Source organism: Eptesicus fuscus, chromosome 8 (assembly GCF_027574615.1).
Source record: "Eptesicus fuscus isolate TK198812 chromosome 8, DD_ASM_mEF_20220401, whole genome shotgun sequence".
Classification (NCBI taxonomy): domain Eukaryota; kingdom Metazoa; phylum Chordata; class Mammalia; order Chiroptera; family Vespertilionidae; genus Eptesicus; species Eptesicus fuscus.
In genome coordinates this window covers 66,116,369-66,139,273 of record NC_072480.1, presented here as the reverse complement: position 1 = coordinate 66,139,273, position 22,905 = coordinate 66,116,369, and the positions used below count along the sequence as shown (strand labels likewise).

General features: G+C 35.2%; 1 protein-coding gene across 3 annotated transcripts in view; it reads right to left on the bottom strand.

Annotated features, from left to right (window-relative positions):
- The window catches only part of ITGBL1 (integrin subunit beta like 1), a 196,086-nt gene that overhangs the window by 82,233 nt on the left and 90,948 nt on the right, over positions 1-22,905 (bottom strand). Inside the window, exons 4-7 of one of the 3 annotated variants that reach the window (XM_008143959.3) lie at positions 19,548-19,670; positions 15,666-15,806; positions 11,827-11,967; positions 3,762-3,908 (exon numbers count right to left, since the gene is read on the bottom strand). In XM_008143959.3, the coding sequence (XP_008142181.1) occupies positions 3,762-3,908; positions 11,827-11,967; positions 15,666-15,806; positions 19,548-19,670 (552 nt within the window). The remainder of the gene's footprint in view (positions 1-3,761; positions 3,909-11,826; positions 11,968-15,665; positions 15,807-19,547; positions 19,671-22,905) is intronic. The other 2 variants (XM_028148869.2, XM_054719922.1) reach the window with 2 other exon arrangements.

Below are 22,905 nucleotides of genomic sequence, written 5' to 3'. Positions count from 1 at the left end.
ATTCATTACATATTGTTCAGCAAATTGGTATAATAAAAGGACCAGTAAATCATCTAAAATGACAGCTTTGGAGTCGGAGGGCCTGTACTAAAAGTTTGTGTTAAAACTTGCACCTCTGGGACTTACTATGTAAGATGTCAAACTGTTAAAACTTCTAATTTCTTTTTCTATAAAGAGAAGAATAATTGTTCTTTTTCCTACCTCATTATATTTGGGGGATAGCAAAAAAGACAATGCATTCAATGTTCTTAACATTTTACCCATTGAGTAAGCGTGCATAGCATACTGTTGATAGAATAGCATAAATACATCATTTGTAAAATATGTGCATGTTTATATTTATTTTGATTTAGATATTGATATGATATACATACAGTATTAACCTCAATTGTTTTCTATGGGTTGAAATGTGATTTTTGTTGCATTTGCTTGTTTGTTTGCTTTGGTTTAAATGTGTTCCCTAAATTTTGCACATGGCAGACAGTATGAGTCAGGAGTTCAGCTGCAGTAACAAACTACCCTAATATCTGAGCTGATTAAAAAAAGATAGGTTTATTTCTTGCTTCTGTTACAGGTCCCTTAAGGTGTCAGCAGAGGTTTCTGCTAATTATCCTCATTCAGAGACCCAGGCTAATCAGCCACCATCTCAAATACTCCAAATTCCCAGGCCAGAGGAAAACAGAGATGGCAAATCTCTCACTGCCTCTTTAGCTTCTGCTCCGAAGTGAACACATCACTTTGTTCACATTTTTTTTTATCAAAGCCAGACAGACTCAGGAAGAAAAACTGAATAATAATAATAAATGTATTTCTAAGTCAAGAAGAGTTTAAAACTAATGTGTAACCTATCATTTCAGTTTTTTTAGCAGAACATTGATATGAAAATAGAGAAAGTTGTACATCATGCCTAACTCCCAGGAGTAGAAATTAGGATGAACAACTGTATATCCATATTGACTACATGAGAGTCAATTAAATTAAATGAAAAGTTATTCCTAGGCAATAATAAATAGAAATCAAGGAATCAGAGGATAAGCAGATAACGTAAGAGATAATGTAAATTATTCCCCTACCTTCAAGACATAAGGATCACACTCAGTCATCACCAGCAGAAGCAAGTCATCTAATTTAATTTCCAGTGGAAAACGCCTTCACCTGGCCCTTGAAGTGGACTCAACTGAGGAACTTCAGTACATTCTTCCAGGGTAATTTATTTTTCTTGGCCCCAGCTGGTAAGCTGAAGAGGCTCTCTGGCTTGTGAACTGTTGGGCCTTGTAATTGCTTTCCTCACTCATGTAATCACTGATGCAATTGTCACTCATATATTACAAAACTAATCCTTCGCAAGTTTCATATTGGCTATTTGCTATGAAACATCCCATGCCAATGAGTTTGCAGATGTAGCACTATGAAAAAGGAAGGGTCTCTGATCATTGGTCTGAGTACTGGCTCCCATAAATCCTTGGTCTTCACTCTCAATATCCTTATATTTTGTTATGGTTCGCTGAGAAATCACCTCACTCATCAATACCTCGATTTCTCCATGAGGAAACTAAAAAAGCTTATTATTTATCTGTAAAGTATTTCAAAAGGCTTAAATGAATTATAAGAAATAAAAGTTACCATAACTTAATCCATATATTCAACACCTTTTTAATAACAAACTTTAGATATACTCTACTTCTTCAAATGGTAGCTAAATTTATTAGTTAATCTCTAGGAAGGTAAGAGACAAATATGTGTTTATTAGAGTTTATTAAAAATGTATAGATAAAGCTTATAAGAACCTTCTGGCACTAGCATTATATTAAAATTTTTAGGGACAAATGAAAAACAACTGGTAAATATATATATTTAGAGTAATTTTCTGTTTGAGAGATATTCTGTATGTTTTTGTTTTTTCCCCATTGTATAAGTTATTTTAACAATAAATGAATGTTTGTGTGAGTAAATAAATAATAGTAGTCTGAAAGATACTAACTTTTAATCTTTGTTACTTTAAAAGCATGAGAGACTCAAGCACTACAATGGCAATACTGTATTAATGCAGGCAGAACACTGGTTTTTGTCTAGGATTATTCAGTGAAAGACAGGGTAAGTAAGAAATGCTTGTGAAATGAAAATATTCCTCTACCCATATCTTTCTTAACTCCCTACTTATAATCATTAGGAACAAATATCAGAGTATAGGAATATACCTATGGTACAAATAATTTTGGAGACTTTGGGCGTTTTCTACATGAGGAAAACTATAAGTAATTTTCAAAAGCAGATGATAACAAATAATGGCAAGGATGTGAAGAAACTGGAACCTACACCATTGCTGGTGGGAATGTAAAATGAGGTAGCCACCTGAAGGACAGTACCTCAAAAAGTTAAACCTAGATTACAATATGACCCAGAAATCCCACTTATGGGTATAAACCCAAGAGAAATTAAAGCACAATTCACACAAAAACTTATACATGAATGTTTATAGAACATTGCTCACGATGGCCGAAAAGTAGAAACGTTCCAAATGTCCATTAAAAGATAAATGGATAAATAAATGTGGCCTATCCATACAAATGGATATTATTTAGCCATAAAAATGAATGAAGTTCATGCTACAACATGGATAAAGCTTGAAAACATCCTATATGAAAAAAAGCCAGAAACAAAAAGGTCACATATTTTATAATCCCATGTATATGAAATACCCAGATTAGGAAACTCCATAGATTAATGGCATTTAGGGGTTGAGAGGAGAGGTGAATGGGGCATGACTGGTAAGGGGTACAGAGATTCTTTTCATGGTGATGAAAAAGTTCTACAATAAGATAATGGTGATAGTTGCATAATTCTGTTAAGATACTAAAAGCCACTAAGTTGTACACTTTAAAAAAGCAACTTTTATGGTACTTGCATTATATTTCAATAACAAATTTATTTTTCAAAAAGAAAACTGTAACATAAAATTAAATATCTGATCTAACATTCAGGTAACGGAAGTATTCCTTTTCCTCTCTCACAAATAAAATTTACAATAACTTCAATTACCAGTTCCTCTGAAAGCATAGTTTATATTAATATTTGTTGCCATTTTCAAGGTAGAGGTGAAATTATATTTCTTATTTTGATAAATCTAAAAGAATGGAACCAACTTTCCGCTAGATAAATGCTTCCTTCTTCAATTTGTACTGATCTGGTACCAAGAGTGCACCTGAGACCACATGCCTTCTCAGACAACAAAAGAATATTCAGAACTATCTGTGCATACAATTCTCTTTCAGAAGCCAACACTCTCCCCAATACACCAATGTTATTGAGTTTCAGAAATGGCAGTGAACTATTAGATGCTCTCATTCAGAAAATTTTGAGCAAATATTCAAACATTTTTATTTTCTTTTTAATGTATCATTGAGCTGAGTAGAAATGAACTGAAATCGAACAAACCTCAAGGTTACAGTGAATTGATAGCCTGTGAGTGTGTCTGGGTGTGTGGGACAGAAAGGAAAAGAGAGATTATATTTCTCCAGGTACTTTCATTCATGAAACTTGTTTGTTTTCATTAAATTTATTGGGGTGACACTGGTTAATAAGATTATATACATTTTCAAGTGTACAATTCTGATACATCATCTATATGTTTTATTAGTTCTTAAAAGACTAATCTCTCATTCAGGAATCTTAGCTATCTTTTCAAGAGGATATATGTGAACTGAATTCATCTGTCTCATAGGATTAGGAGGCGGTGATGAGGCCTGAGAGCCCTCACTTACCCCTTCCGGAGCAAGGCAGATCAGAGCTCCCTTGGCACTTCTTGATGCTCTCCTCAGCCGACAGTGGGCAGGAACGTGGGTGCTCACACTTCTTCCCATACCAGCCTACTTTGCAGTCACATCTTCCACAGTTACATTGTCCATGACCTTCACAATGAGAGCAGTAAGAAATGTATATACATGTGAAAAATATATTGAAGTTAGAATTCATTTCAACAGGGAATGTTATAAATGAGTCAGGATCTTAGTTAACAATATTAAACCTTAAAGCAAAAGTACATTTTTCTCAAGATCCTAAATACCTAATTTATATTAATTGCTCATAAGGGGTAAAGAAAAGCAACAACTCCAGATATGATTAACAGGCTTATAGGGTTATAAATGTGAATTTATCAAAATTCATATGCATGTGATTGTATTGGCCTGCTGCAGCCTAAATAGAGTATTTGATGGATTTGACAATTAATTCATGTGGAGGAAAGCATTGGAAATGGAAAATAATTTGTTTGTGAAACAGGGTCTTATCTTTTGGAGTCACCCACACATTATTTTCATTTTATTTATTCATTTATTTACTTATTTGTTTGTTTATTTGTTTATATTTTTATTGATTTCAGAGAAGAAGGGAGAGGAAGAGAGAGATAGAAACATAAATGATGAGAGAGAATCATTGATTGGCTGCTGCCTGCATGCCCCACAATGGGAATCAAGCCTGCAACCGGGCATGTGCCCAGACCAGGAATCGATCTGTGACCTCCTGGCTCATAGGTCAACCCTCAACCACTGAGCCATGCTGGCTGGGCTCATTACTGGTTGTTTTTTTGTTTGTTTTGTTTTTTTTTTACCACACATTACATGTTTATCCTTAAAACCAATAACCTGTGTGGAGTTCACCACTCTTGAAGACCAAATTACACACACAAACGAGGTCAGGTAAGATACTGATTTCTTTTCATATGGACACAGAGCTCGTAAAGAACTATGATAAGTAGTGGTATGGGATAGAAAATAAAAGGCCAACGTTATCAATCAAATAATTGTATTCAAATCCTGATCTTGTTACCTACAGAGTAGGGCTGGTTAAATGACCTCATTGAAGTTTAGTTTCTTCATCTTTAAATGGGATAATAATGCATTATCTACCCATATTTATCAAGTATATATCTTAAAATGCTACATAAAAGTGAGTTATTATTATTTTTATTTATTTGAGTCCACATATGTAACCAAGTAGGAATAGAAAGGAAAGCAGGATAACTTCAGTTGAGCTTTTCCTAACTCCTATGGAACATTCAGGTACTCATTACAGATGCAGAACAACGTGGATTTCTACAATTGCTGCAAAAAATGCATGAAGAATTTTAAAGGATGTGAAATTACACTTTTTTAAGTAAATAAAGTATTATGTTAATGGATGAAAATCCATGCTATTTTGTCATTGGCATTTGATATTACTAATTTCAATTAAAAAAACATTTATTGAGTATGTACCATGTAACCGGGTCTAAAAATAAATTGCCGTTATCATTAATACTCTGCATTAGATCTCATAATTTTAAAGGAAAAGAAAATTGTGCTTACTAGTAAATATAGGGTGTCCCCAAAAATATATATACACACTTTGAATAATTATTAATGCCAATGTTCCTTTTCAGGTTTAATCCATTGGAATTAATACTTATTCAAAGTGTGTATACATTTTTGGGGATACCCTGTATGTATAACATGTGAATAGGATCATTTAGGCCTTCAAATATGAGAATTTTTATTTTAGTAGTTTAATTTATTAGCAATTAGATTTCACTGGTTGTAGATCCTGTGGCTTTTTGCCATTTATCCCAGCTTAAGAAATTCCTACTCTTCTCAATGCTCACGCAATTTCAAGCCAAATTTGCAAACAGAGCTGTATTGCAAATGCATAGGTAAATAACAGTTTTTAAAACAAAATCTTTAACATTTAAATTACAATCTATTCTGCCGTCTTATAAGAGCTAAGGGCTTTGAAATTCTTGAAGACAAGCGGTTTCATTTCAAGAACATTTAGATCTGCCATGAGGATACCAGGGAAAGTACAGAACATGCTGTCATATGTGGAAAATCAGTTGACACTTTAACAAAAAAAAATTTGAACGAGAGAGATAGATTGAAAGCGGGGGCGGGGGGGGTGGAGGAAGCTTTACTCTTGAAAGTTTAAAATAGCTGTAAAAGTTAGAACAAAATACCCAGTAGGTTTCAGATGCCAGGAAATCCCTACCCAGGAGGATGCCACCTGCTGCTGCAGTTGTTTGAAATCCTCAGGCAGCAACCCTTGCCCAGGGTGAAGGTCCCAATAACTAGGCACCTAAAATGAAACGGGAGCCTGTGCTGGGGACACCTGTGACTGAAGGGAGAACAGTCTCAAGTTCTATAGTTGGGACACAGATTATAGAGTAGTTTTTATTGTCAATCTGAGGATCATTCACATGAAAATATTAAAATAATTGTGGTTGAATAAAACAAATTTGTAAGGACAGTGAGAAGTTATTAATAAGGTATTTTTAAAGTTAAAGTATGGTCCAATTAATATCAAAATAAGTCAGATTAATTGTGGATGCATTAACAAATTATGGAAAAATGCAGCTGCTCTAGAAAAAATAGCTCTATGTTATTATTGTAGCTTCATTTTTTTTAATCCTTTGCTATTTCTGTGCTCTGCTATAAACACTAGAGGAAGATGTAGCCTATGATATATTGTACTTCTATTTTCTGTACATTTAATGCAGTATCATGGGGCATCTTAAGGATGAATTCTATGAATTTATGCTTCACCTCCAGTCATAAAGGAAACTGCAATTTTTCTTCTGGAGTTCCTAGTCTCTCAATTCTTGTGTAAAAGTTATGCCAGAGAGAGAGAGAAGGAATCATTTTATAAGGATAAAATAAAGAAGATGAAAATGCATGTTTTTTGATTACTGGTCATGTCCTGGCCATTTTAGTCGCACCCAAGTTTTGTCAATAATATCATATTTGAGGTGTTTGTATGTGTGCATGTGTGATGTTTGTGTATGACTAAGTACACACGAACACATGCACCATGTGAATGGTGAACAATGTATAGCAATAAAAGAAAAAAATAAAGCAAGTTTATTTGAAAGCAGGGATTGTGTTTTAAAAAGAAAAGTTTAGAAAAGATAAGATTTATTTAGCATCAAAATCATTTAGACTACCATAGCATACACTATCAGAGTATTTTATACACAAATAGTAGAAAGGGCACAAAAGAAATTAGGAAACTTGTGTCCCTGATCTAAATGTGTCACTAGTTCATCTTTTGGGACCTCATCTCACTGGACTTTATCTTAAGAGTGAGAACTAAAGGATGTGAATTCCACCACTCTGATCAGGTATGTAATGTTTCCATGCTAGTTTATCAAGCTTATAGAGTATGCCTGCAGGATTTAATTTCATTGCTTCTAACAAATATTCCTTTAAACTCTACAAGCAAAGGATAACAAAACAGAAATAAAAGATACAGATTGTTGTTATTTATTCCTGATATCAAATATGAGGAGAACTGCTTTCAAAAGATCTGTAAGCATACATTAAAACACACACACACACACACACACACACACAGACACAACAATGGGAGAACAGCATGGTGTTAGTGCTGATATGTACGGTTTATGGGATCACAGCCCAATCTGTACCATATGGGTGGGCAGTTGGCAGCAAGACCAGACATCAAGTGGCATCATGGCTAGGTTGGGCGGGTAGAACTGAAAAGGCTCTCAAGCCATGATCTTAGAGACTGTTGACACCAAAACTGATTTTTTCTTTGCAATTATTGTGCTCCCTTGATTTAAGCTACCTAATCTCAGAAATACAGGACAAATGCAGTTTCATTCACTCCAGACAAACATTCTTCTGCTATAGTGGACATTCCTTTCTTTTAAAATGCTCCTGAGTTGGAATCTGATGTTGACAAGTAGTTTCTTACAAAGTAATATGAAGACAATCAATAGAGAAAAGTTTGGGGAAATAAATTAGATCTAATCAGTACTTGTTATTTTAAAAAATCATTCAATATACTGATTTTCCTTCAAGACAATGCAAACTGAACATACTTAATAATTTCCTTCAGTTTCTTTCCTTAGTGCTTTGGTAATACACAATGATAAATTTTTCCACATAATATAGGTTCTATCAAATGATTCGATTTTCCAAACTACTGTAAGCCAGGACTAATCTTATATTTTTATTATTTTGGTAGGCAACACAAGCTGAAAGATGGAGTTTAAGGTCACACTGCAGCATAATTTTTCAATTATTGAAATTTGAGAAAGAGACCAGGGTGGTAAACAATCATCAAGAATAGAAGCGTATTTCAGAATCAGAAAGTAAATTAAATGGAGCAGCTCATAGAACTGAAGTAACAGTTGGTATACTTTAGGATTACTGGTAATGTCCTGGCCATTTTAGTCGCACCCAAGTTTTGTCAATAATATCATATTTGAGGTGTTTGTATGTGTGCATGTGTGATGTTTGTGTATGACTAAGTACACACGAACACATGCACCATGTGAATGGTGAACAATGTATAGCAATAAAAGAAAAAAATAAAGCAAGTTTATTTGAAAGCAGGGATTGTGTTTTAAAATATTGGTACTTCCATACCTATGATGGAGTAGGCACAAAATATCTACATTTAAGTGTATTATTGAATAGATGAATGGACAATGAGAAAATTAAAAAAATAAGAATGTCAATTAAAAGAGCCAATCCATCAGATTTCTTTTGGATTTAAATAAGACCAACACTCTCTGGATGGCAAGAATAGAAGCTAAAAATAAAGCTGCATTTCATCTGAACCGTATTACACTCCAGCCTTGCATAAATCACGGGAGAATATTGAAGTAGTTGGATTACTTTCGTCTCATAAAACTAAGCTATTAACATACTCAGTAATCAGCTGCACGGCACCCTTCTATGGTGTGACTTAGGCAATTAGAAAAATTGTAAAGACTAATAATTCCCTAAGCATAATATGCAAAATTACACAGATTTAGTAAGAATAAAGAAATACTGCTGAGATTGGTGCCTGCCCAAGATCATAATTATGTTCAGAGAAGCTTAGTTTTATAAGAATTTTGAGCAACAAGAGGACAGTTCTTCCTTACTAAAATAAATCGAAGAATTTTATTTTCATCACTTGGAGAGTAAATTACACGAATATTTGGGCCATATGTGTTTTCAAATGACACTTAAAGGCAGTGCGAACTTTTTCTAGTTACTTAATTTCTTTGAACCTGTTTCCTCTTCTGTTAAAATATAATCATGTCTCCCTCTCTGAGTTAGTGTGACTCTAAAATGGAATGAGATATGTGAACAAACTTGGTAAGTATCTATCAGAGTGGGAGCTCTATTAATGTTTCTTCTTTCCTACATGCCTCTACTTAACTGTGAGAGGCAGGCTATGGAGAACTGGACACATTCAGTTCACTCAAATAATGACAAATAAAATCACAATTACAGATTTCATGTCTCATTGTCTTATTTCTTATTGTTCAAACTGCAGCCTATTACCTTAACATTTTTGCCCATTCTTACCTGTCTATATCCACAGCATGGAAACCACATAAAAATGGTTAATTATTCTCTTCTAACTGCCTTCCATGAGAAACCTCAGTTGCTTAACATTCTTGTCTGAAATCTCATAGGATATGGAAGAATGAAAAAGGAGAGGAAAAGAAAAATAAGATAGAAGGAAGAAGGGAGGGAGTAAATGAAGTGCAAAGTTTCAGATTCAAGTATTCCTTCTTTTTTAAAAAAAATATATTTTATTGATTTTTTTACAGAGAGGAAGGGAGATAGAGAGTTAGAAACATCGATCAGCTGCCTCCTGCACACCCGCTACTGGGGATGTGCCCGCAACCAAGGTACATGCCCCTGACTGGAATCGAACCTGGGACCCTTAAGTCCGCATGCCGACGCTCTATCCAATGAGCCAAACCGGTTTCGGCCCAACTATTCCTTCTTAATGGCTTTTATCTGCCCAACATATAATAATAATTCTAAGCTTAAGTAACATGCAACAGGAATTGTGACCTTATAAAAGGATAGAGGTATCAACTGAAATGCCAATATCCATCTTCACCTCATGGTCCTAGTCCCTCACAACTGAGATAGACCAATTCACAAGAGCCTGAATTATCACTATAATGTATTTATTTTGAAATTTTCTATCCCACTCCTAAATCAGGATCATGAATTTAACAAGGAAGAGTGCACCCTATGGGCAATATACACTGAGTGGCCAGATTATGATGATCTCTGAATGCATAATAATCTGGCCACTCAGTGTATATCCTATATAATAAAAGGCTAATATGCAAATTGTCCCCTCGACCAGGAGTTCACCCAGCAGGCAGGCCAGCCAACCGCCCATGTCCCCTCCCCCTGGCCAGGCTGGCCGTACCCCACCCATGCACGAATTCATGCACTGAGCCTCTAATATATATATTATATATATACACACACACACACACACACACACACACACACACACACACTGAGTGGCAAGATTATTATGTGTTCAGAGATCATAATAATCTGGCTACTCATTGTATATCAGAAAGCCACACACATTTTTTATACATAAAAACCTGATTATCTCCTTTATTTTCTTATTTTAAATTATGTGGATTCATATTTTATCTCACAATCTTAAAATGACATTCTTAAATGGTGTTCTCTGAGTCTCAGTATAGTTTTCATTACCAATTCTGTGCTTATCAGTAAATTCTCACATTCAGTCCTGATCCTTTAGACCCACATATTTAATAAGCTAAAAAAATATAAATGTTAGGTTGCCATTTGTCCTTTATGTCTGATATATTTGACAACTTCCTTCTATATTCCCCATCTCAGTAACATTTACCCAGACAACCAGTCCCGTGACTACAGCACTCCACTGCCTAAAACCATCACAAACTCCCCCTTGCCTTTACAATAGAGTCAAGCCCTGCAATATGCTGGTGTGATAATAAAGGACAGTCATATTAATGAGTAGTAGGAAATCTGAAAAGAGCAGCACCCCCTCAAGAGAACAGGATTCTTGAAATATTTAGGAAATCCTCCTGAATGCGAGGGCTCATCAGAAGAGGGAACTTTCCATAGTGGGAAGTTTAAGCAACAGGCTCCCCTCAATGAGGCCAGAGGTCTTTGCAGTAGTACATTCACACTTAGATAGGGCAGCTCTTTTGTCTCCCTTTGCTTTGAATAGACCAGTGGTGTTTCCTATCAATGTACACCAACCAAGAAGTCAAGCTTAAAGAGATGTCTGTGCATATATCTCTGCCTTCTGGATTATCAAACCTAACTGAGCTGCACAACCATAAACCATTTTTGCTACATGACATTTTCCCAGACAGATCTATTTTTTCCCCCCATCAAACCCTTAAAAATTCTGGCAGGTCATATATTTCCCTTTTCATTTAGATCTCAAGCTCCATAAAGTCAAGAATCATGTTTAGCTCCTTTATTGCTGGGCCCAGAAGCCCAGATGCAGCCCAGACCCTGGCAAATACTGTTTCCTCCATAAATATTTATGAAACATTTTTTGAATCCACTAATGATATTCAATTTAAACTAATTTGCAGAATAATTTTGGTATGTAAATTATATTGAATAATTAATGCATTAAAATATCCATGAGAGTTGTATTACCCTAAGTTTTGCAGTATATTACTATAGCTTGTCATCATGGTACCTGTTCTGTTCATTGTCATAAGGTCTGCCAGTTTTGAATTCTCTGAGTTAAGCAATAGATATCTAGAGTTAATGGTTTTCCTTGGTGGAAAATTAGACTAATTTTAAGGGAGTGGTGCATTTTCCTCTCCAGTCTTTGCTCAAAGTGTGAATTATCTTAAAGGTTTCCACGTGACTAATAGGAGTGCTGTGGGTATCCAATGTTTTAGAATGCACATTCAGTTCCTTTATAGTTTCTGTGAGAATCAGAATGAATCTTCAAAATAGGAAAATGAATATTTTTAAAATTTTAAATAGGAATTTGGAGAGCAGTTACCTGAACAGAAGTCATCAGAATATCTGTCGTAAACAGCTCTACAATCCCGTTCATCACACTCACAGGTGTCTCCGTGAATATCTCCCCAGTCTCCAGTTGGGTCAACATCGTGGCAAGAACATTCACCACACACACAAGTCCCTACATGGGAAAAATACTTTTATGTGAGTCTAGTGAGAAAAATTCATGAAAGAAAAAGGCTTATATATTAGTTTTAAAAAATCTGTGACTTATTGTATATTTGAAAAATACATGTATTCAGAAAGAAATTATTCTACAAAGGAAAATTCCATCTAAAGTTGATAGCAGAGATTCTTTAATAAACAAAAGTTATTACCTATGTCAATATTTATATGAGATTGTGGAATATGTCATTAGCTCTGTGTTGGTTTGTCTCAAAGATAATACCCCCAAAATTAAAACAGCACAGGATAAAATCCTTGTCCTCAAGAAGCTTCCAATATACTTGACAAAAAGAAAGCTAATGAAAGAAAAATAAGCAAACAATAAACATCTGAATACTAGCATTTTGTAAACTAGGACATAAATACTGTGAGAAATACTGTAAGAGTTTTGGGAAGAAGAAATCAATGTGGGCTGAAGTAATTAGGGTAGATGGTCTGGATATGTAGGGAGATGGGGAAATATTCTAGGATTGATTGGAAGTAGAACAAATCAAGGAAAGTCAAGAAAGCAAGAATAAGCAAAGAAGGGTAGGGATGGGTGTGGGGATCCTAAGAAATCCCTGGAGCAGAAGGTGCATGTCAGGAAACCCAAGAATAAATTTTGCTAGCTAGGATGAGCTCAAGTTATAGAGTATGTTGGATTAGATAGAGAAATATAACTGTGGTCACATGTAGATTTACAAAGGGGAAGTGCCCAGTTATAGATCATATTTACTTTGTGTGAGTTATCTATAATCATCTTTAGAGCAACCAGCTAATCATCATTTGAGGGAAAGATAAAGTTAAATTTCAATCTTACCTCTCACATCAGAGTAAATTCTAGTTAGATTGAAGATTTAAAAATATAAACTAAAATCATAAAATATAAAATAAATATTTTTATTCAAAATCCCAAAGGCAAATTACTATAAAGAAAAAGAAAAATAGATCTACATAAAACTGTAAAAATTTGGTTAGAAACAAAACACCAAAAACAAACAGTTGGGATAAATAGTCATATGTGTACAAAAGACAAAGAATTACTTTCACAAACATAAACAATTCTTAGAAACCAATATGTAAAGGACAAATATGCCTAAAGCAAAATAGACAAAGGCAAAAAGAACACCAATCAGAGATTTTGGAGAGATGTAATGAGGATGGATAAACATACCAATGTTTGCCACTCAACCTATGATTACTAAGGGGTGGAGGATCTGTAAAACAATAGTGAGTTAGAATTATTTTGAATGTCAGATTGGCAGAGGTGAAAAGATGACTAGGATCAAAGATTGGTGAGGTATGAAGTACAAAATAGTACAACTCTGGATGTACTTTTTTTTTTTCCACAATATATACTCTGAAAATGTTGGAATTTTAGCATAAGAGTCTACTTCAAATAATATATCCACAGGAGAGGAAAAGTACACAAAAGTATATATTCAGGAATATTAAATATGATGGTATTTATGTTATTGAAAAACAACTAATGACATAAATATCAATCAAAAAGGAGTTAGTACAATGTGTAGCTTGGATTACCAAGCAGCCATTAAAGGTGAAAATTAGGTTTTTCCTCTGTGAGCATGGAAAGATACCCAAAATATATGATTAAATGAAAAAAAAACTTACAGCCCACCTATGTGATTCAGTGGTTAAGTGCCAACCCATGAACCAGGAGGATAGGGTTCAATTCTTAGTGCACATGCCTGGGTTGCATGCTCAGATCCCTAATAGGGGATGTGCAGAAGGCAACAGATCAATAATTCTCTCTCATCATTGATGTTTCTCTCCCTTCCTCTCTCTGCAGTCAATAAAAATATATTTAAAAAAATTAAAAAATAGTATGTTTTAAATTTTGTATTAAATGAGAAGAAAATACATGACAGGGAGCACACAAATGATGAATTTCAAAAAAATAAAAAATAAAAACAGACCAAAATATTATGTACCAAAATGTAAAAGGCGGTTATATCTGTATGTTAAGATTATGGATCATTTTCTTCTTTACTATCTGCATTTTTAAAGATGAATATGCATTGCTTTCGAAATAAGTTAAATGATGTGGGGGGATGGGTATGTGATTAAACAAAAGTGGGCAATAAAGGACATTTATTCTATCAGAGATGAGCTGTGTTCACAACATTGGATTTTTGGTCCTTAAAGATGGGCTAAAAAGGAAGATGAGGTAGACATGTGCAGGATTAACGTGTCTCTCCTACCAGGGAAGCAATGATAAGGAGAGTTCCAGGGTAGACATAGTGGTACCTCTGGGAAAAGGAACTCATTGTAGTGCCTGCCCTGGCCTGCCTTCGCACACTGCTGAATCTCACCTGCTATCAGCCTCATTTAGACATGCTACTTCCTGTTCTGCCTCTGCCTGATCTCCAAATCAGAAAACTTTCAGCACCAGAAGAGAGGGAAGGCAGGAGGGGAGACGGAGAGGTGGCAAGGAATGTGTGTTTGTGAGCAACGTCTGCCTCAGAGCCCACATATCCCTGCAGAACCAGGACCTGATCCACAGTCCAATCAGCTCCACTTTGCTCCTCTCTCTTCAACACCTAAATGGCTATTTCCCACTGTAACACAGTTCAAGCTTCATACACTGACATTCTTATAGTGACTCCAGACGCTACTGAATAAAAGAACTGAAGCAGAAACGGGTCCTTATATATGAAAGGAAAACAACATGAATTAGTATGATATACAGTCAGATCTATTCTATATAAATTGAAGAGAGAAATCTTTTAAAGGATTTTTGTTCCAAGTTCAGGTCTTTTCCTTTCTTTTCTCTATGTTCAGATACATGGCACATTTTACTATTCTATGTCAGTCTTTAAAAGGATAAAATTGGTTGTGTGGTTAAGGTTTTCCCTGGAAGTAATATCTATGAAAATGCATCATTCACTTATAGAAATGAAAAAATATTTTTTCCAGTTTCTAGATTTTTATATTTTTATAGAAGGAAATATGACCACTTAGTCATTTCACCAGGTAGGCAAAGAACACCTACAGCATGACTCTCTTTATCCATCAGCCCAGCTGACGAATTTACAGTTTATATCAACAGTTAACTCAATTTAAATGATATTTTGTCAATAGTAATATATTTTTAAATGTATGCCTAAGGCCAGTCTAAATTTCATATTGCTTTTGATACCATTTCCAAATACATTGTGTACAATATGACATTTCTATTATTGTATATAAAAGTTAAATGACTCTATGTCAATTCTGTATTTCAACCAAGACTTCAATTGACTCATCATTAAGAGGAGATTTTATTTTTTTAATGTTCTCTGGATAATTAGATGCTCATGCTGTAGATGGTTCTGTTAGTCAAGAGACATTTAACAGAAGTATCTACAAGAATTGCCTTTTAGCTGCACTATGCTATTTCTGGACGGCTGCCAAAAAAATTACAGTTCCTATGTTAACTATTTGTTCAGTGAAGCTTAATGAATGACAGTAGCTTTCTAATTTTTCTGTTTTCTACTCAATAAAAGACAAAAAAAGAGAAAATTGTTGGTATAATAGATGTTGATTTTCATCAAAGTCAATGACTATCAAAGATGACTTCCTCCCACACAGAAGGAAATGCAGAGATAAGGAGTGTTAACAATTAAGAGCTCTGTTTGCCTCCCAAATCCATAGTAATGTGTATGAATGACACACCTCTGTTACTGCAGATTTTGCCATCTGGTGATGTGCATCTTCGCTTGCTCTCCCAGGGGGTGATATCACACTGGAATTCGCATTTATCTCCATGCCAACCAGCATCACAGTAACAGTTTCCACAGTAACACTTTCCATGGCCTTTACCCAAAATGAATTTTATACAGTGAGGAAAAAAGCAACTTTAAAAGCAGAATTAACTTTCTACCTCTTTATGATCATTGTCGCTTTCTGAAATAGTATATCTGCTTCACACTTATTGCTTAAAATAATCAAATTAAGTAGCTTCTCCCCCAAAACATTATAGTTATGCCTATACTTACATAATCACACACACTGAGCAAGTCAAAGTGTCCTCTAACGTGTCCTAGCCAGGCAGCTGATTAAAATGAATGCAATTTAAAGAAATGATAGGAAAGACTGTGAAAGTCTATTACATTCAAATCTCAAATGTATGCACCAAACTCAAATGCATTTAAGTATTTACTCTAAGGGCACTTCTTGAATTGGTCATTAAAATATTTTATTTGAAATCAACTACTGAGAAACTAATGGTGTGTATTTACTTGGATGCATACTATTAATGACTGAACCATTGCTTAAACCAGAGGAAATGTTTCATCTTTTCATTCAACTGTATCCCACAAGCTGTTGTGTTCCACCACATGGAAAAGAGGTTTTCAGCTAAATCAATGTTTAGAACTCATTTAGATCAATGAAATATCCTAGACCCTGGATCTCACAGTCAAATTCCCACCGTAACTGTGAAGGGGACACAAATGATAGGTAAGGGCACCCCATCATTTTGTGTCTGGATATCACCACACCCTTTCAAACTGTTACCCTACTCGTTTGTATTTACAATCAATAAATCTGTAATGAATCATCATAACATCACTTCCTGTATCTGTATCTATCAATCCTTCTACAAATTCCCAAAGATGGCAATTCTTTTATATCACAAGCCTCGGAAACTTGAGGGCTACCCCAGAAAATAGCAAGACAACCATGTACTAAAAGCTCTTCCTATGAGTCAGGATTTTAAAATCCTTCTTATGTCTTCCCTTTTTGTAGTTATGCCATCCAAACATGAATGTATGTTTCTTGTTCTTGTAAATATGATAAAAACCAGGGTCACACTGTTTTTTCTAGTCTATTTTTTTCTGTAATATAAGAATTTATGTTTTATCAGAGTCTATGGCTAAAGTCTTTGTACTTCCCTCTTTTTTCTCCCACAGCCATAATCCCAGAAGATCCATGGGAAACTGATTGTGAAGCTATTTTTCTTTCTAAACACTATGGCTTTCCTGGCCAATGGCAAGAACATCAGTAGGGTTTCTTGTGCAACTCTTGTCCTTCAGATGAGACTTCTTTCAAGCGGACACACATCAGAGAGACAAAGAGGAAGAACAAGAGGTGAAGAGAAACTGCTCTAATGAGATACAGAGAAAGAGACCCAGGCATACAATTCCATGTTTTCTGTCTGAATAAGCAGTAACTGGGAAATCCATTAAACACACACACACACACACACACACACACACACACACACACACACACACACACCTTTTCTTAACCTAATATGATCATTTCCACAACAAATTTAATTTTAATTTATTCACGTAAGCAAATACAAAGGCTATTAAACTATACATTTATATTTATAATTACATATTATAATTATATGTATGTATTATACATTTTATTTATGAATTTAAAAATATCTCTGCATGTATATACACACACACACAATATGACATTAAAATGCTACATCACAAGCCTCAGAAACTTGAGGGCTACCCTGAAAAACAGCAAGACAACAGTGTACTGAAAGCTTTTCCTCAGTTTTTTAAAAAAACTTGGTTAACTTCTTAAACCAGAATTTATTTCTTCTGTAATTTCAGGAAATGTATGTAAGCTGCTATATATGTAAGGATTACTTTGACATTAACAAATGATCATAAATCCACATTCTTCACACCAAAATCTTTGTATATTTATAAAATTTAGTATTCAATTTCAGTTTTACTTAAAAAAAATCATTGAGGTAGAGGTAAAAAAGAAAAGAAAAATCACGTAAAGCTACACCTTTATGCATGTATAGAAATGTAAGCAGATATCCTCATAACTCAAATGAAAATATTAAAACAAGACACATCTGAATAATTGAGATAAAATAATAGCTTCAGGACAATACACATTCTGGACAATAAACATTCTTTGCTTTGCGTGAACTGTTGGAGCAAAAACATCTTTTTGCATTGCTTCACTGATGGACTGTAGAATCACCTCTCAACAAACTGGCTTCCTGTGAATGACAGGTGGAAAGATCTACAAGCCCAGTCAATGTCACCCCCAGAGGATTTACCAGAGAGCTGGGGTCTGTGGTCAGAGACTTTGCACCATGAAATTGCTTAAGCCTCAAACAAATGGAAATCTAAGTGAAAGGTTGAGAGTTAAAAATCTCCTGTTGCATCGTTTCAAGTTAAATGTTTACATTTACAAAGGCAAATAGACTTTGCTTTGGTGGTCTGCATCAGAACACCTTGGCCCCAATCATGTTCCATTCCTCTTTTTTTGATCTGTAATAATTGGAACTGAAACAGCAGGAGGACAAATACATCATATTTGTGGGTGTATTTATGTAATTGTTTGAATTATTTTGGACTGACCCCTTTAGCAGAATTCTCTGAGCAGTATCTAACTTAGGTCACTGGCTTGAAAAAAAGAAGACTTTTGCATTTGTTTGTTTTATCCTGGTGGATTGTCCATCAATGAAGCCAGAGAGAAAGAACCAAGCAGACCTAAATAATAATATCTGGATGACCACGGGAATTGAAGCTCTAATTTGTTTTTGTAAGCAAAGGGACAGTTTGTCTTATGTTATTGACACTTTCTCAATGGCCTCTGGTTCCTCCTGGCCCCTTTGGCCCTGATCCTTCCAAGGAAATACTCTTCTGAAATCACCCAATTTGCAAACAGAATAGGATTCCATGGGCTGGAATCTTGTCAGAGATAAATGAAATAAGCAATTGCTTATTAATAGAAAGATGATCTCACAGTAAAATAAATTATAAACTGCAGAGAAGGATTTACTTAAACTAAAGGGATTTTCATTGCCCTCTACTTTCCTCTGCTGTGTCAGTCATGGTTGCAAATTGAAACTCTAGGAACAGGCTTGCAGGTAGGTAAACAGAAGAGAGGGACACTATGGGTGGTGAGGAGGAGATCTTCTCATGGAATACCACATCCTGGGCACTGATGCAGTTCTCATTGGTGAGGGGTCAAGAGTATAGTCTTTGGCATTACCTAATGAGTGTGAAATACTTATTGCAGTGCTTGGCACTAGCAAGCATGCAATCACTGGTACAATAGAAAAACATGATTTGAGTAATGGTGGTACATAATAAAGATAATGAAAAATGTTATCTGTGTGTGTGTTGGGGGTAAATAAATACTAAGCTAATAATCTTATTGGTCTCATGTCTCCAATAGGACCTGGGACCATTTAAAGGCTAATGACTTAGAAAGAGAATGAAATTAAAATATGCAATTGAATGATTGGGATAAAAGAGACAATAAAAGCAGTTAAGATGAGCAGAAAAGATGAAGTCCAACTTGGACCACTTCAGAACTATGTACTAGTTGGCTTGCTTGTCATAAGATCTGACTCTCCTCCAGCAATAATCTGATTTTACAATTAAAAAGTACAAGTTACTTTGAATGCCTTAGTATAACTTTCCTTATATAAAATGTTTTCCAAATAATGTAAATTCAGATAAAATTCATAAATCTGGTGCAGAAATTTATAGAGAGATAAAAGCACAATGAGACAGGTGGAAAATCAAGTACTTTATTAATTTCTGCAGTTAATATACATACCTCCACATATTTCTTCTGTTTCATCATCTATGCATTCTCTATCATCACACTCACAAAATTTGCCATAAACGAGTCCATTTCCATCTGAATTATCACACTTACATCTGCCACAGTGACATGTACCTAAACCATTAAACCAAAGCAAAGATTATTTGTCAAATGCATATAAATTATACTTAATGAATTTTAACCTCTTTCAAAGAGAGAAAATTCAAATTAATTTACTATTGAAATTATGTACTTTTTGGGTATGCTGAGATAGATAACAATACATTCTTAAGATTATTGTAGCACAGAAATTATTTTTTCTAGCACAGCCATTATGATTGACCTCTAATAGTTTCATGAATTTAAATTTGACCTCCTAAGTGCAAAGCTGCTTATTTATGTCCTTCCAATCAACGCATGAATGAATACCTTCTCATTTACCTGGGTCTGAAGTGAACTAAAGCAGAAAATTCTAAGCTGTGTGAGGCAAGTAACCTTATTTATCTGCCTCACCAGTATTTACTCAATGCTCGGTGCAATATTTGAGTATACTATTTATGTAATAAACATTTGTGGAATTCATTATCAAATGCATGAATAAAAAATGTAGCTGCCCCTAATAATTTCATATCCACTGTGTCAAACTGATATACATACTCTAATGACAAGGGACCATAATGGGCTTTCTTAGGCAGAGAAGCCTAGGAGCTCATCAGAACCACAAGGCAGCTCAGGGTGATAGAGGCAATGGAGTTATCTGGTCTACCATATTCCACATACTCAGCCAAGTTTGAGGATTTGACTACAACCCCTGAGAGTGATTTCACTGACAGTAAAACAGTATTTAAATGATACTGAGAGATAGAATGTCCATTTAAGGAACTTCCCTTTGAATACTTATTTTTCAATTTTTAATGATCATCACAATATTCAAGACAAACTGAGATTTAACCACTCACCAGATACCACCTTAGACTCTAGAATATAACAGATCAACTCAGTCAAATCCTTCTCTCAGATTTTTATATGAGCAGAACTCAATGTGATAAAGTAAATGGAGAAGTGCAAAGTGTTGCAAAAGCACATAGCAAGGGGATTTAACTGACACCTGAAAGTCAAAGATAGGGTCCCTGGAGAAGTAGCTCTTATTTAAGCTGAAAACTGAAACCAAGCCAAAAAAAAAAGCTAAGAGAAACGAGAGATACTGAAGAACAATGTGAAAAGTGGCATAAAAAGAATTAGGCAATTAAAGGTGCAATTTATGGAAGTCTTATCCTATCTAATAAAGAGGGAATATGCTAATTAAACCTCAGGCTGTCACAAAGATGGCGGCGCCCACAGCCAATAAGGAGGGACATGATAATTGACTGCCCGCCTGCAAAGATGGTGGCGCCCAGTCCCTTCAGCCCTGCGGTGGCAGTAGGTGCACGGCAAGGCCGGGCTTGCCCCAAGGCGGGCCTGGCTGCTCCAAGTGCCTGCCTCTGGAGTCCCTCAATCCCCTCATCCCCCTAGCCACCCAGGGCTGGCCTGAGGCGCAGGCAAGCCTTGGATGGGGGCTGCCCAGCCACCCAGGGCCGCCTGAGGCTCAGGTAACCAGGGCAGGCCGAGGCTTGCGCTGGTGGCAGTGGCAGCAGCAGAGTGGTGATGGGGCATCGCCTTTCCCTGATCACAGGGTTACCTCCTGCCCTTGAGGACTCCCAGACTGTGAGAGGGGGCAGGCCGGGCTGAGGGACTCCCCCTCCAGTGCATGAATTGTGCATGAATTGCACTGTGCCTTCTAGCATGTCATATTAAAATTTTTAAACTGTAATCAAAGAATAATGAGAAGCCGTAATATATTTACAACAATGGAGTCATGTGGTAATTTATGAATTTTTATCAGATTACTCTATTTGTTATATGAAGAATACACTGAAATGAGGGAAAAGTAGATATGAGGAAAGAATTATTGCATAAAAGGTAGAAGCTGACCAAGGTGATGACAAGGACTTTAGAAAGAAACAAATACACCTTCTGTAGAAGAATAGACAAAACTTGGTGACCGATTGGGCTTGACTTGGTGAAGAATGAGGAACCAGAGATGATATTGATAATTGACTTGAGCCACTCGATACTGGAGATTCTATATGTGACCTACTTGAAAGATCTTGGATTTAGGTAGATGTGTAGCCAAATCCAGGTTTTAATCCCCACTAGCTATATTTTTAAAAAGTATATCTTTTTATTGATTTTTAGAGAGAGAGGAATAGAGAGGGAGAGAGAGAAAGAAACATGTATGTGAGAGTGAAACATTAACCCACTGCCTCTTGCACACCCCCTACTGGGGAATCAAGCCTACAACCCAGGCATGTGCTCTGACCAAGGTTCAATCCCAGCAACCTTTTGGTGCATGTCACAATGCCAAACCAAATAAGTCACACTGGCCAGGGCTAGCTACACTTTTTTGAGGTCATTACTTTAATCTTCAATTCAAATTCCTTATCTACAAATGACATCTACCTCATAGAGCTGCTGTGAGGACCAAGTGATAAATATCACCCAGTCATCTTTCTAAAAATACTACTGTGTCTAGTATATAGTAGTCTTTCAGAAAACTTTGGGTTTTTCCTCTTCTCCCATTAAGATAGCTAGTATATTTCTCCAGGTACACTTTATATTTATGCACCTCTGTTTTCATACCCTCTGGATATTCTGTTACTCTAGTCACTTGAAATTTGTTACTAGTTATAATACTTATTTTTATCTTACAGTCACATATCAATGTGTGATTTTGCAGAATTTGAGCTTATTTTTCTTCCTTGAGAATGCATGTATGAATTTTACTTTTATTAAACTTCATTGTCCTGTGTGCTTTTTTCTGAAAATGATTTTAACTTATAAAAGTTCATTTCAATCTAATGCTATAATTCATGGTAGTGCCTCATTTCAATTTTTTCTTTAATTATTAACCTTATTTTTCATTGTCACATTTATGCTGTCTTTCAACCATCCACATATGTATTCATTAAATTTTCTTGTTGCCTATTATATTATTGGAAAACTATAGGAGATAATGAGATGAATAAAATTATAGAAGATAATAAGATGAATAAAGTTAAAACTAAGTAAATCATAGACCAGGCAGAAAGAGCTAGATGATCAATAATTTATACAGGGGTGGGCAAAAGTAGGCTTACAGTTATAATAAAAAAAATAAGATAATAAATAGTAATATAAGAATAAACTCTGTGTTTCACATACAACTGTAAACCTGCTTTAGTTAATCTTTGTGTATGTGTGTGTGTATATATTTATAATATTTTATATATATAAAACCAGATGATGCAAAGGCATTTGCAATAGATTTGTGACAAATGCTTTATAGAAAGTA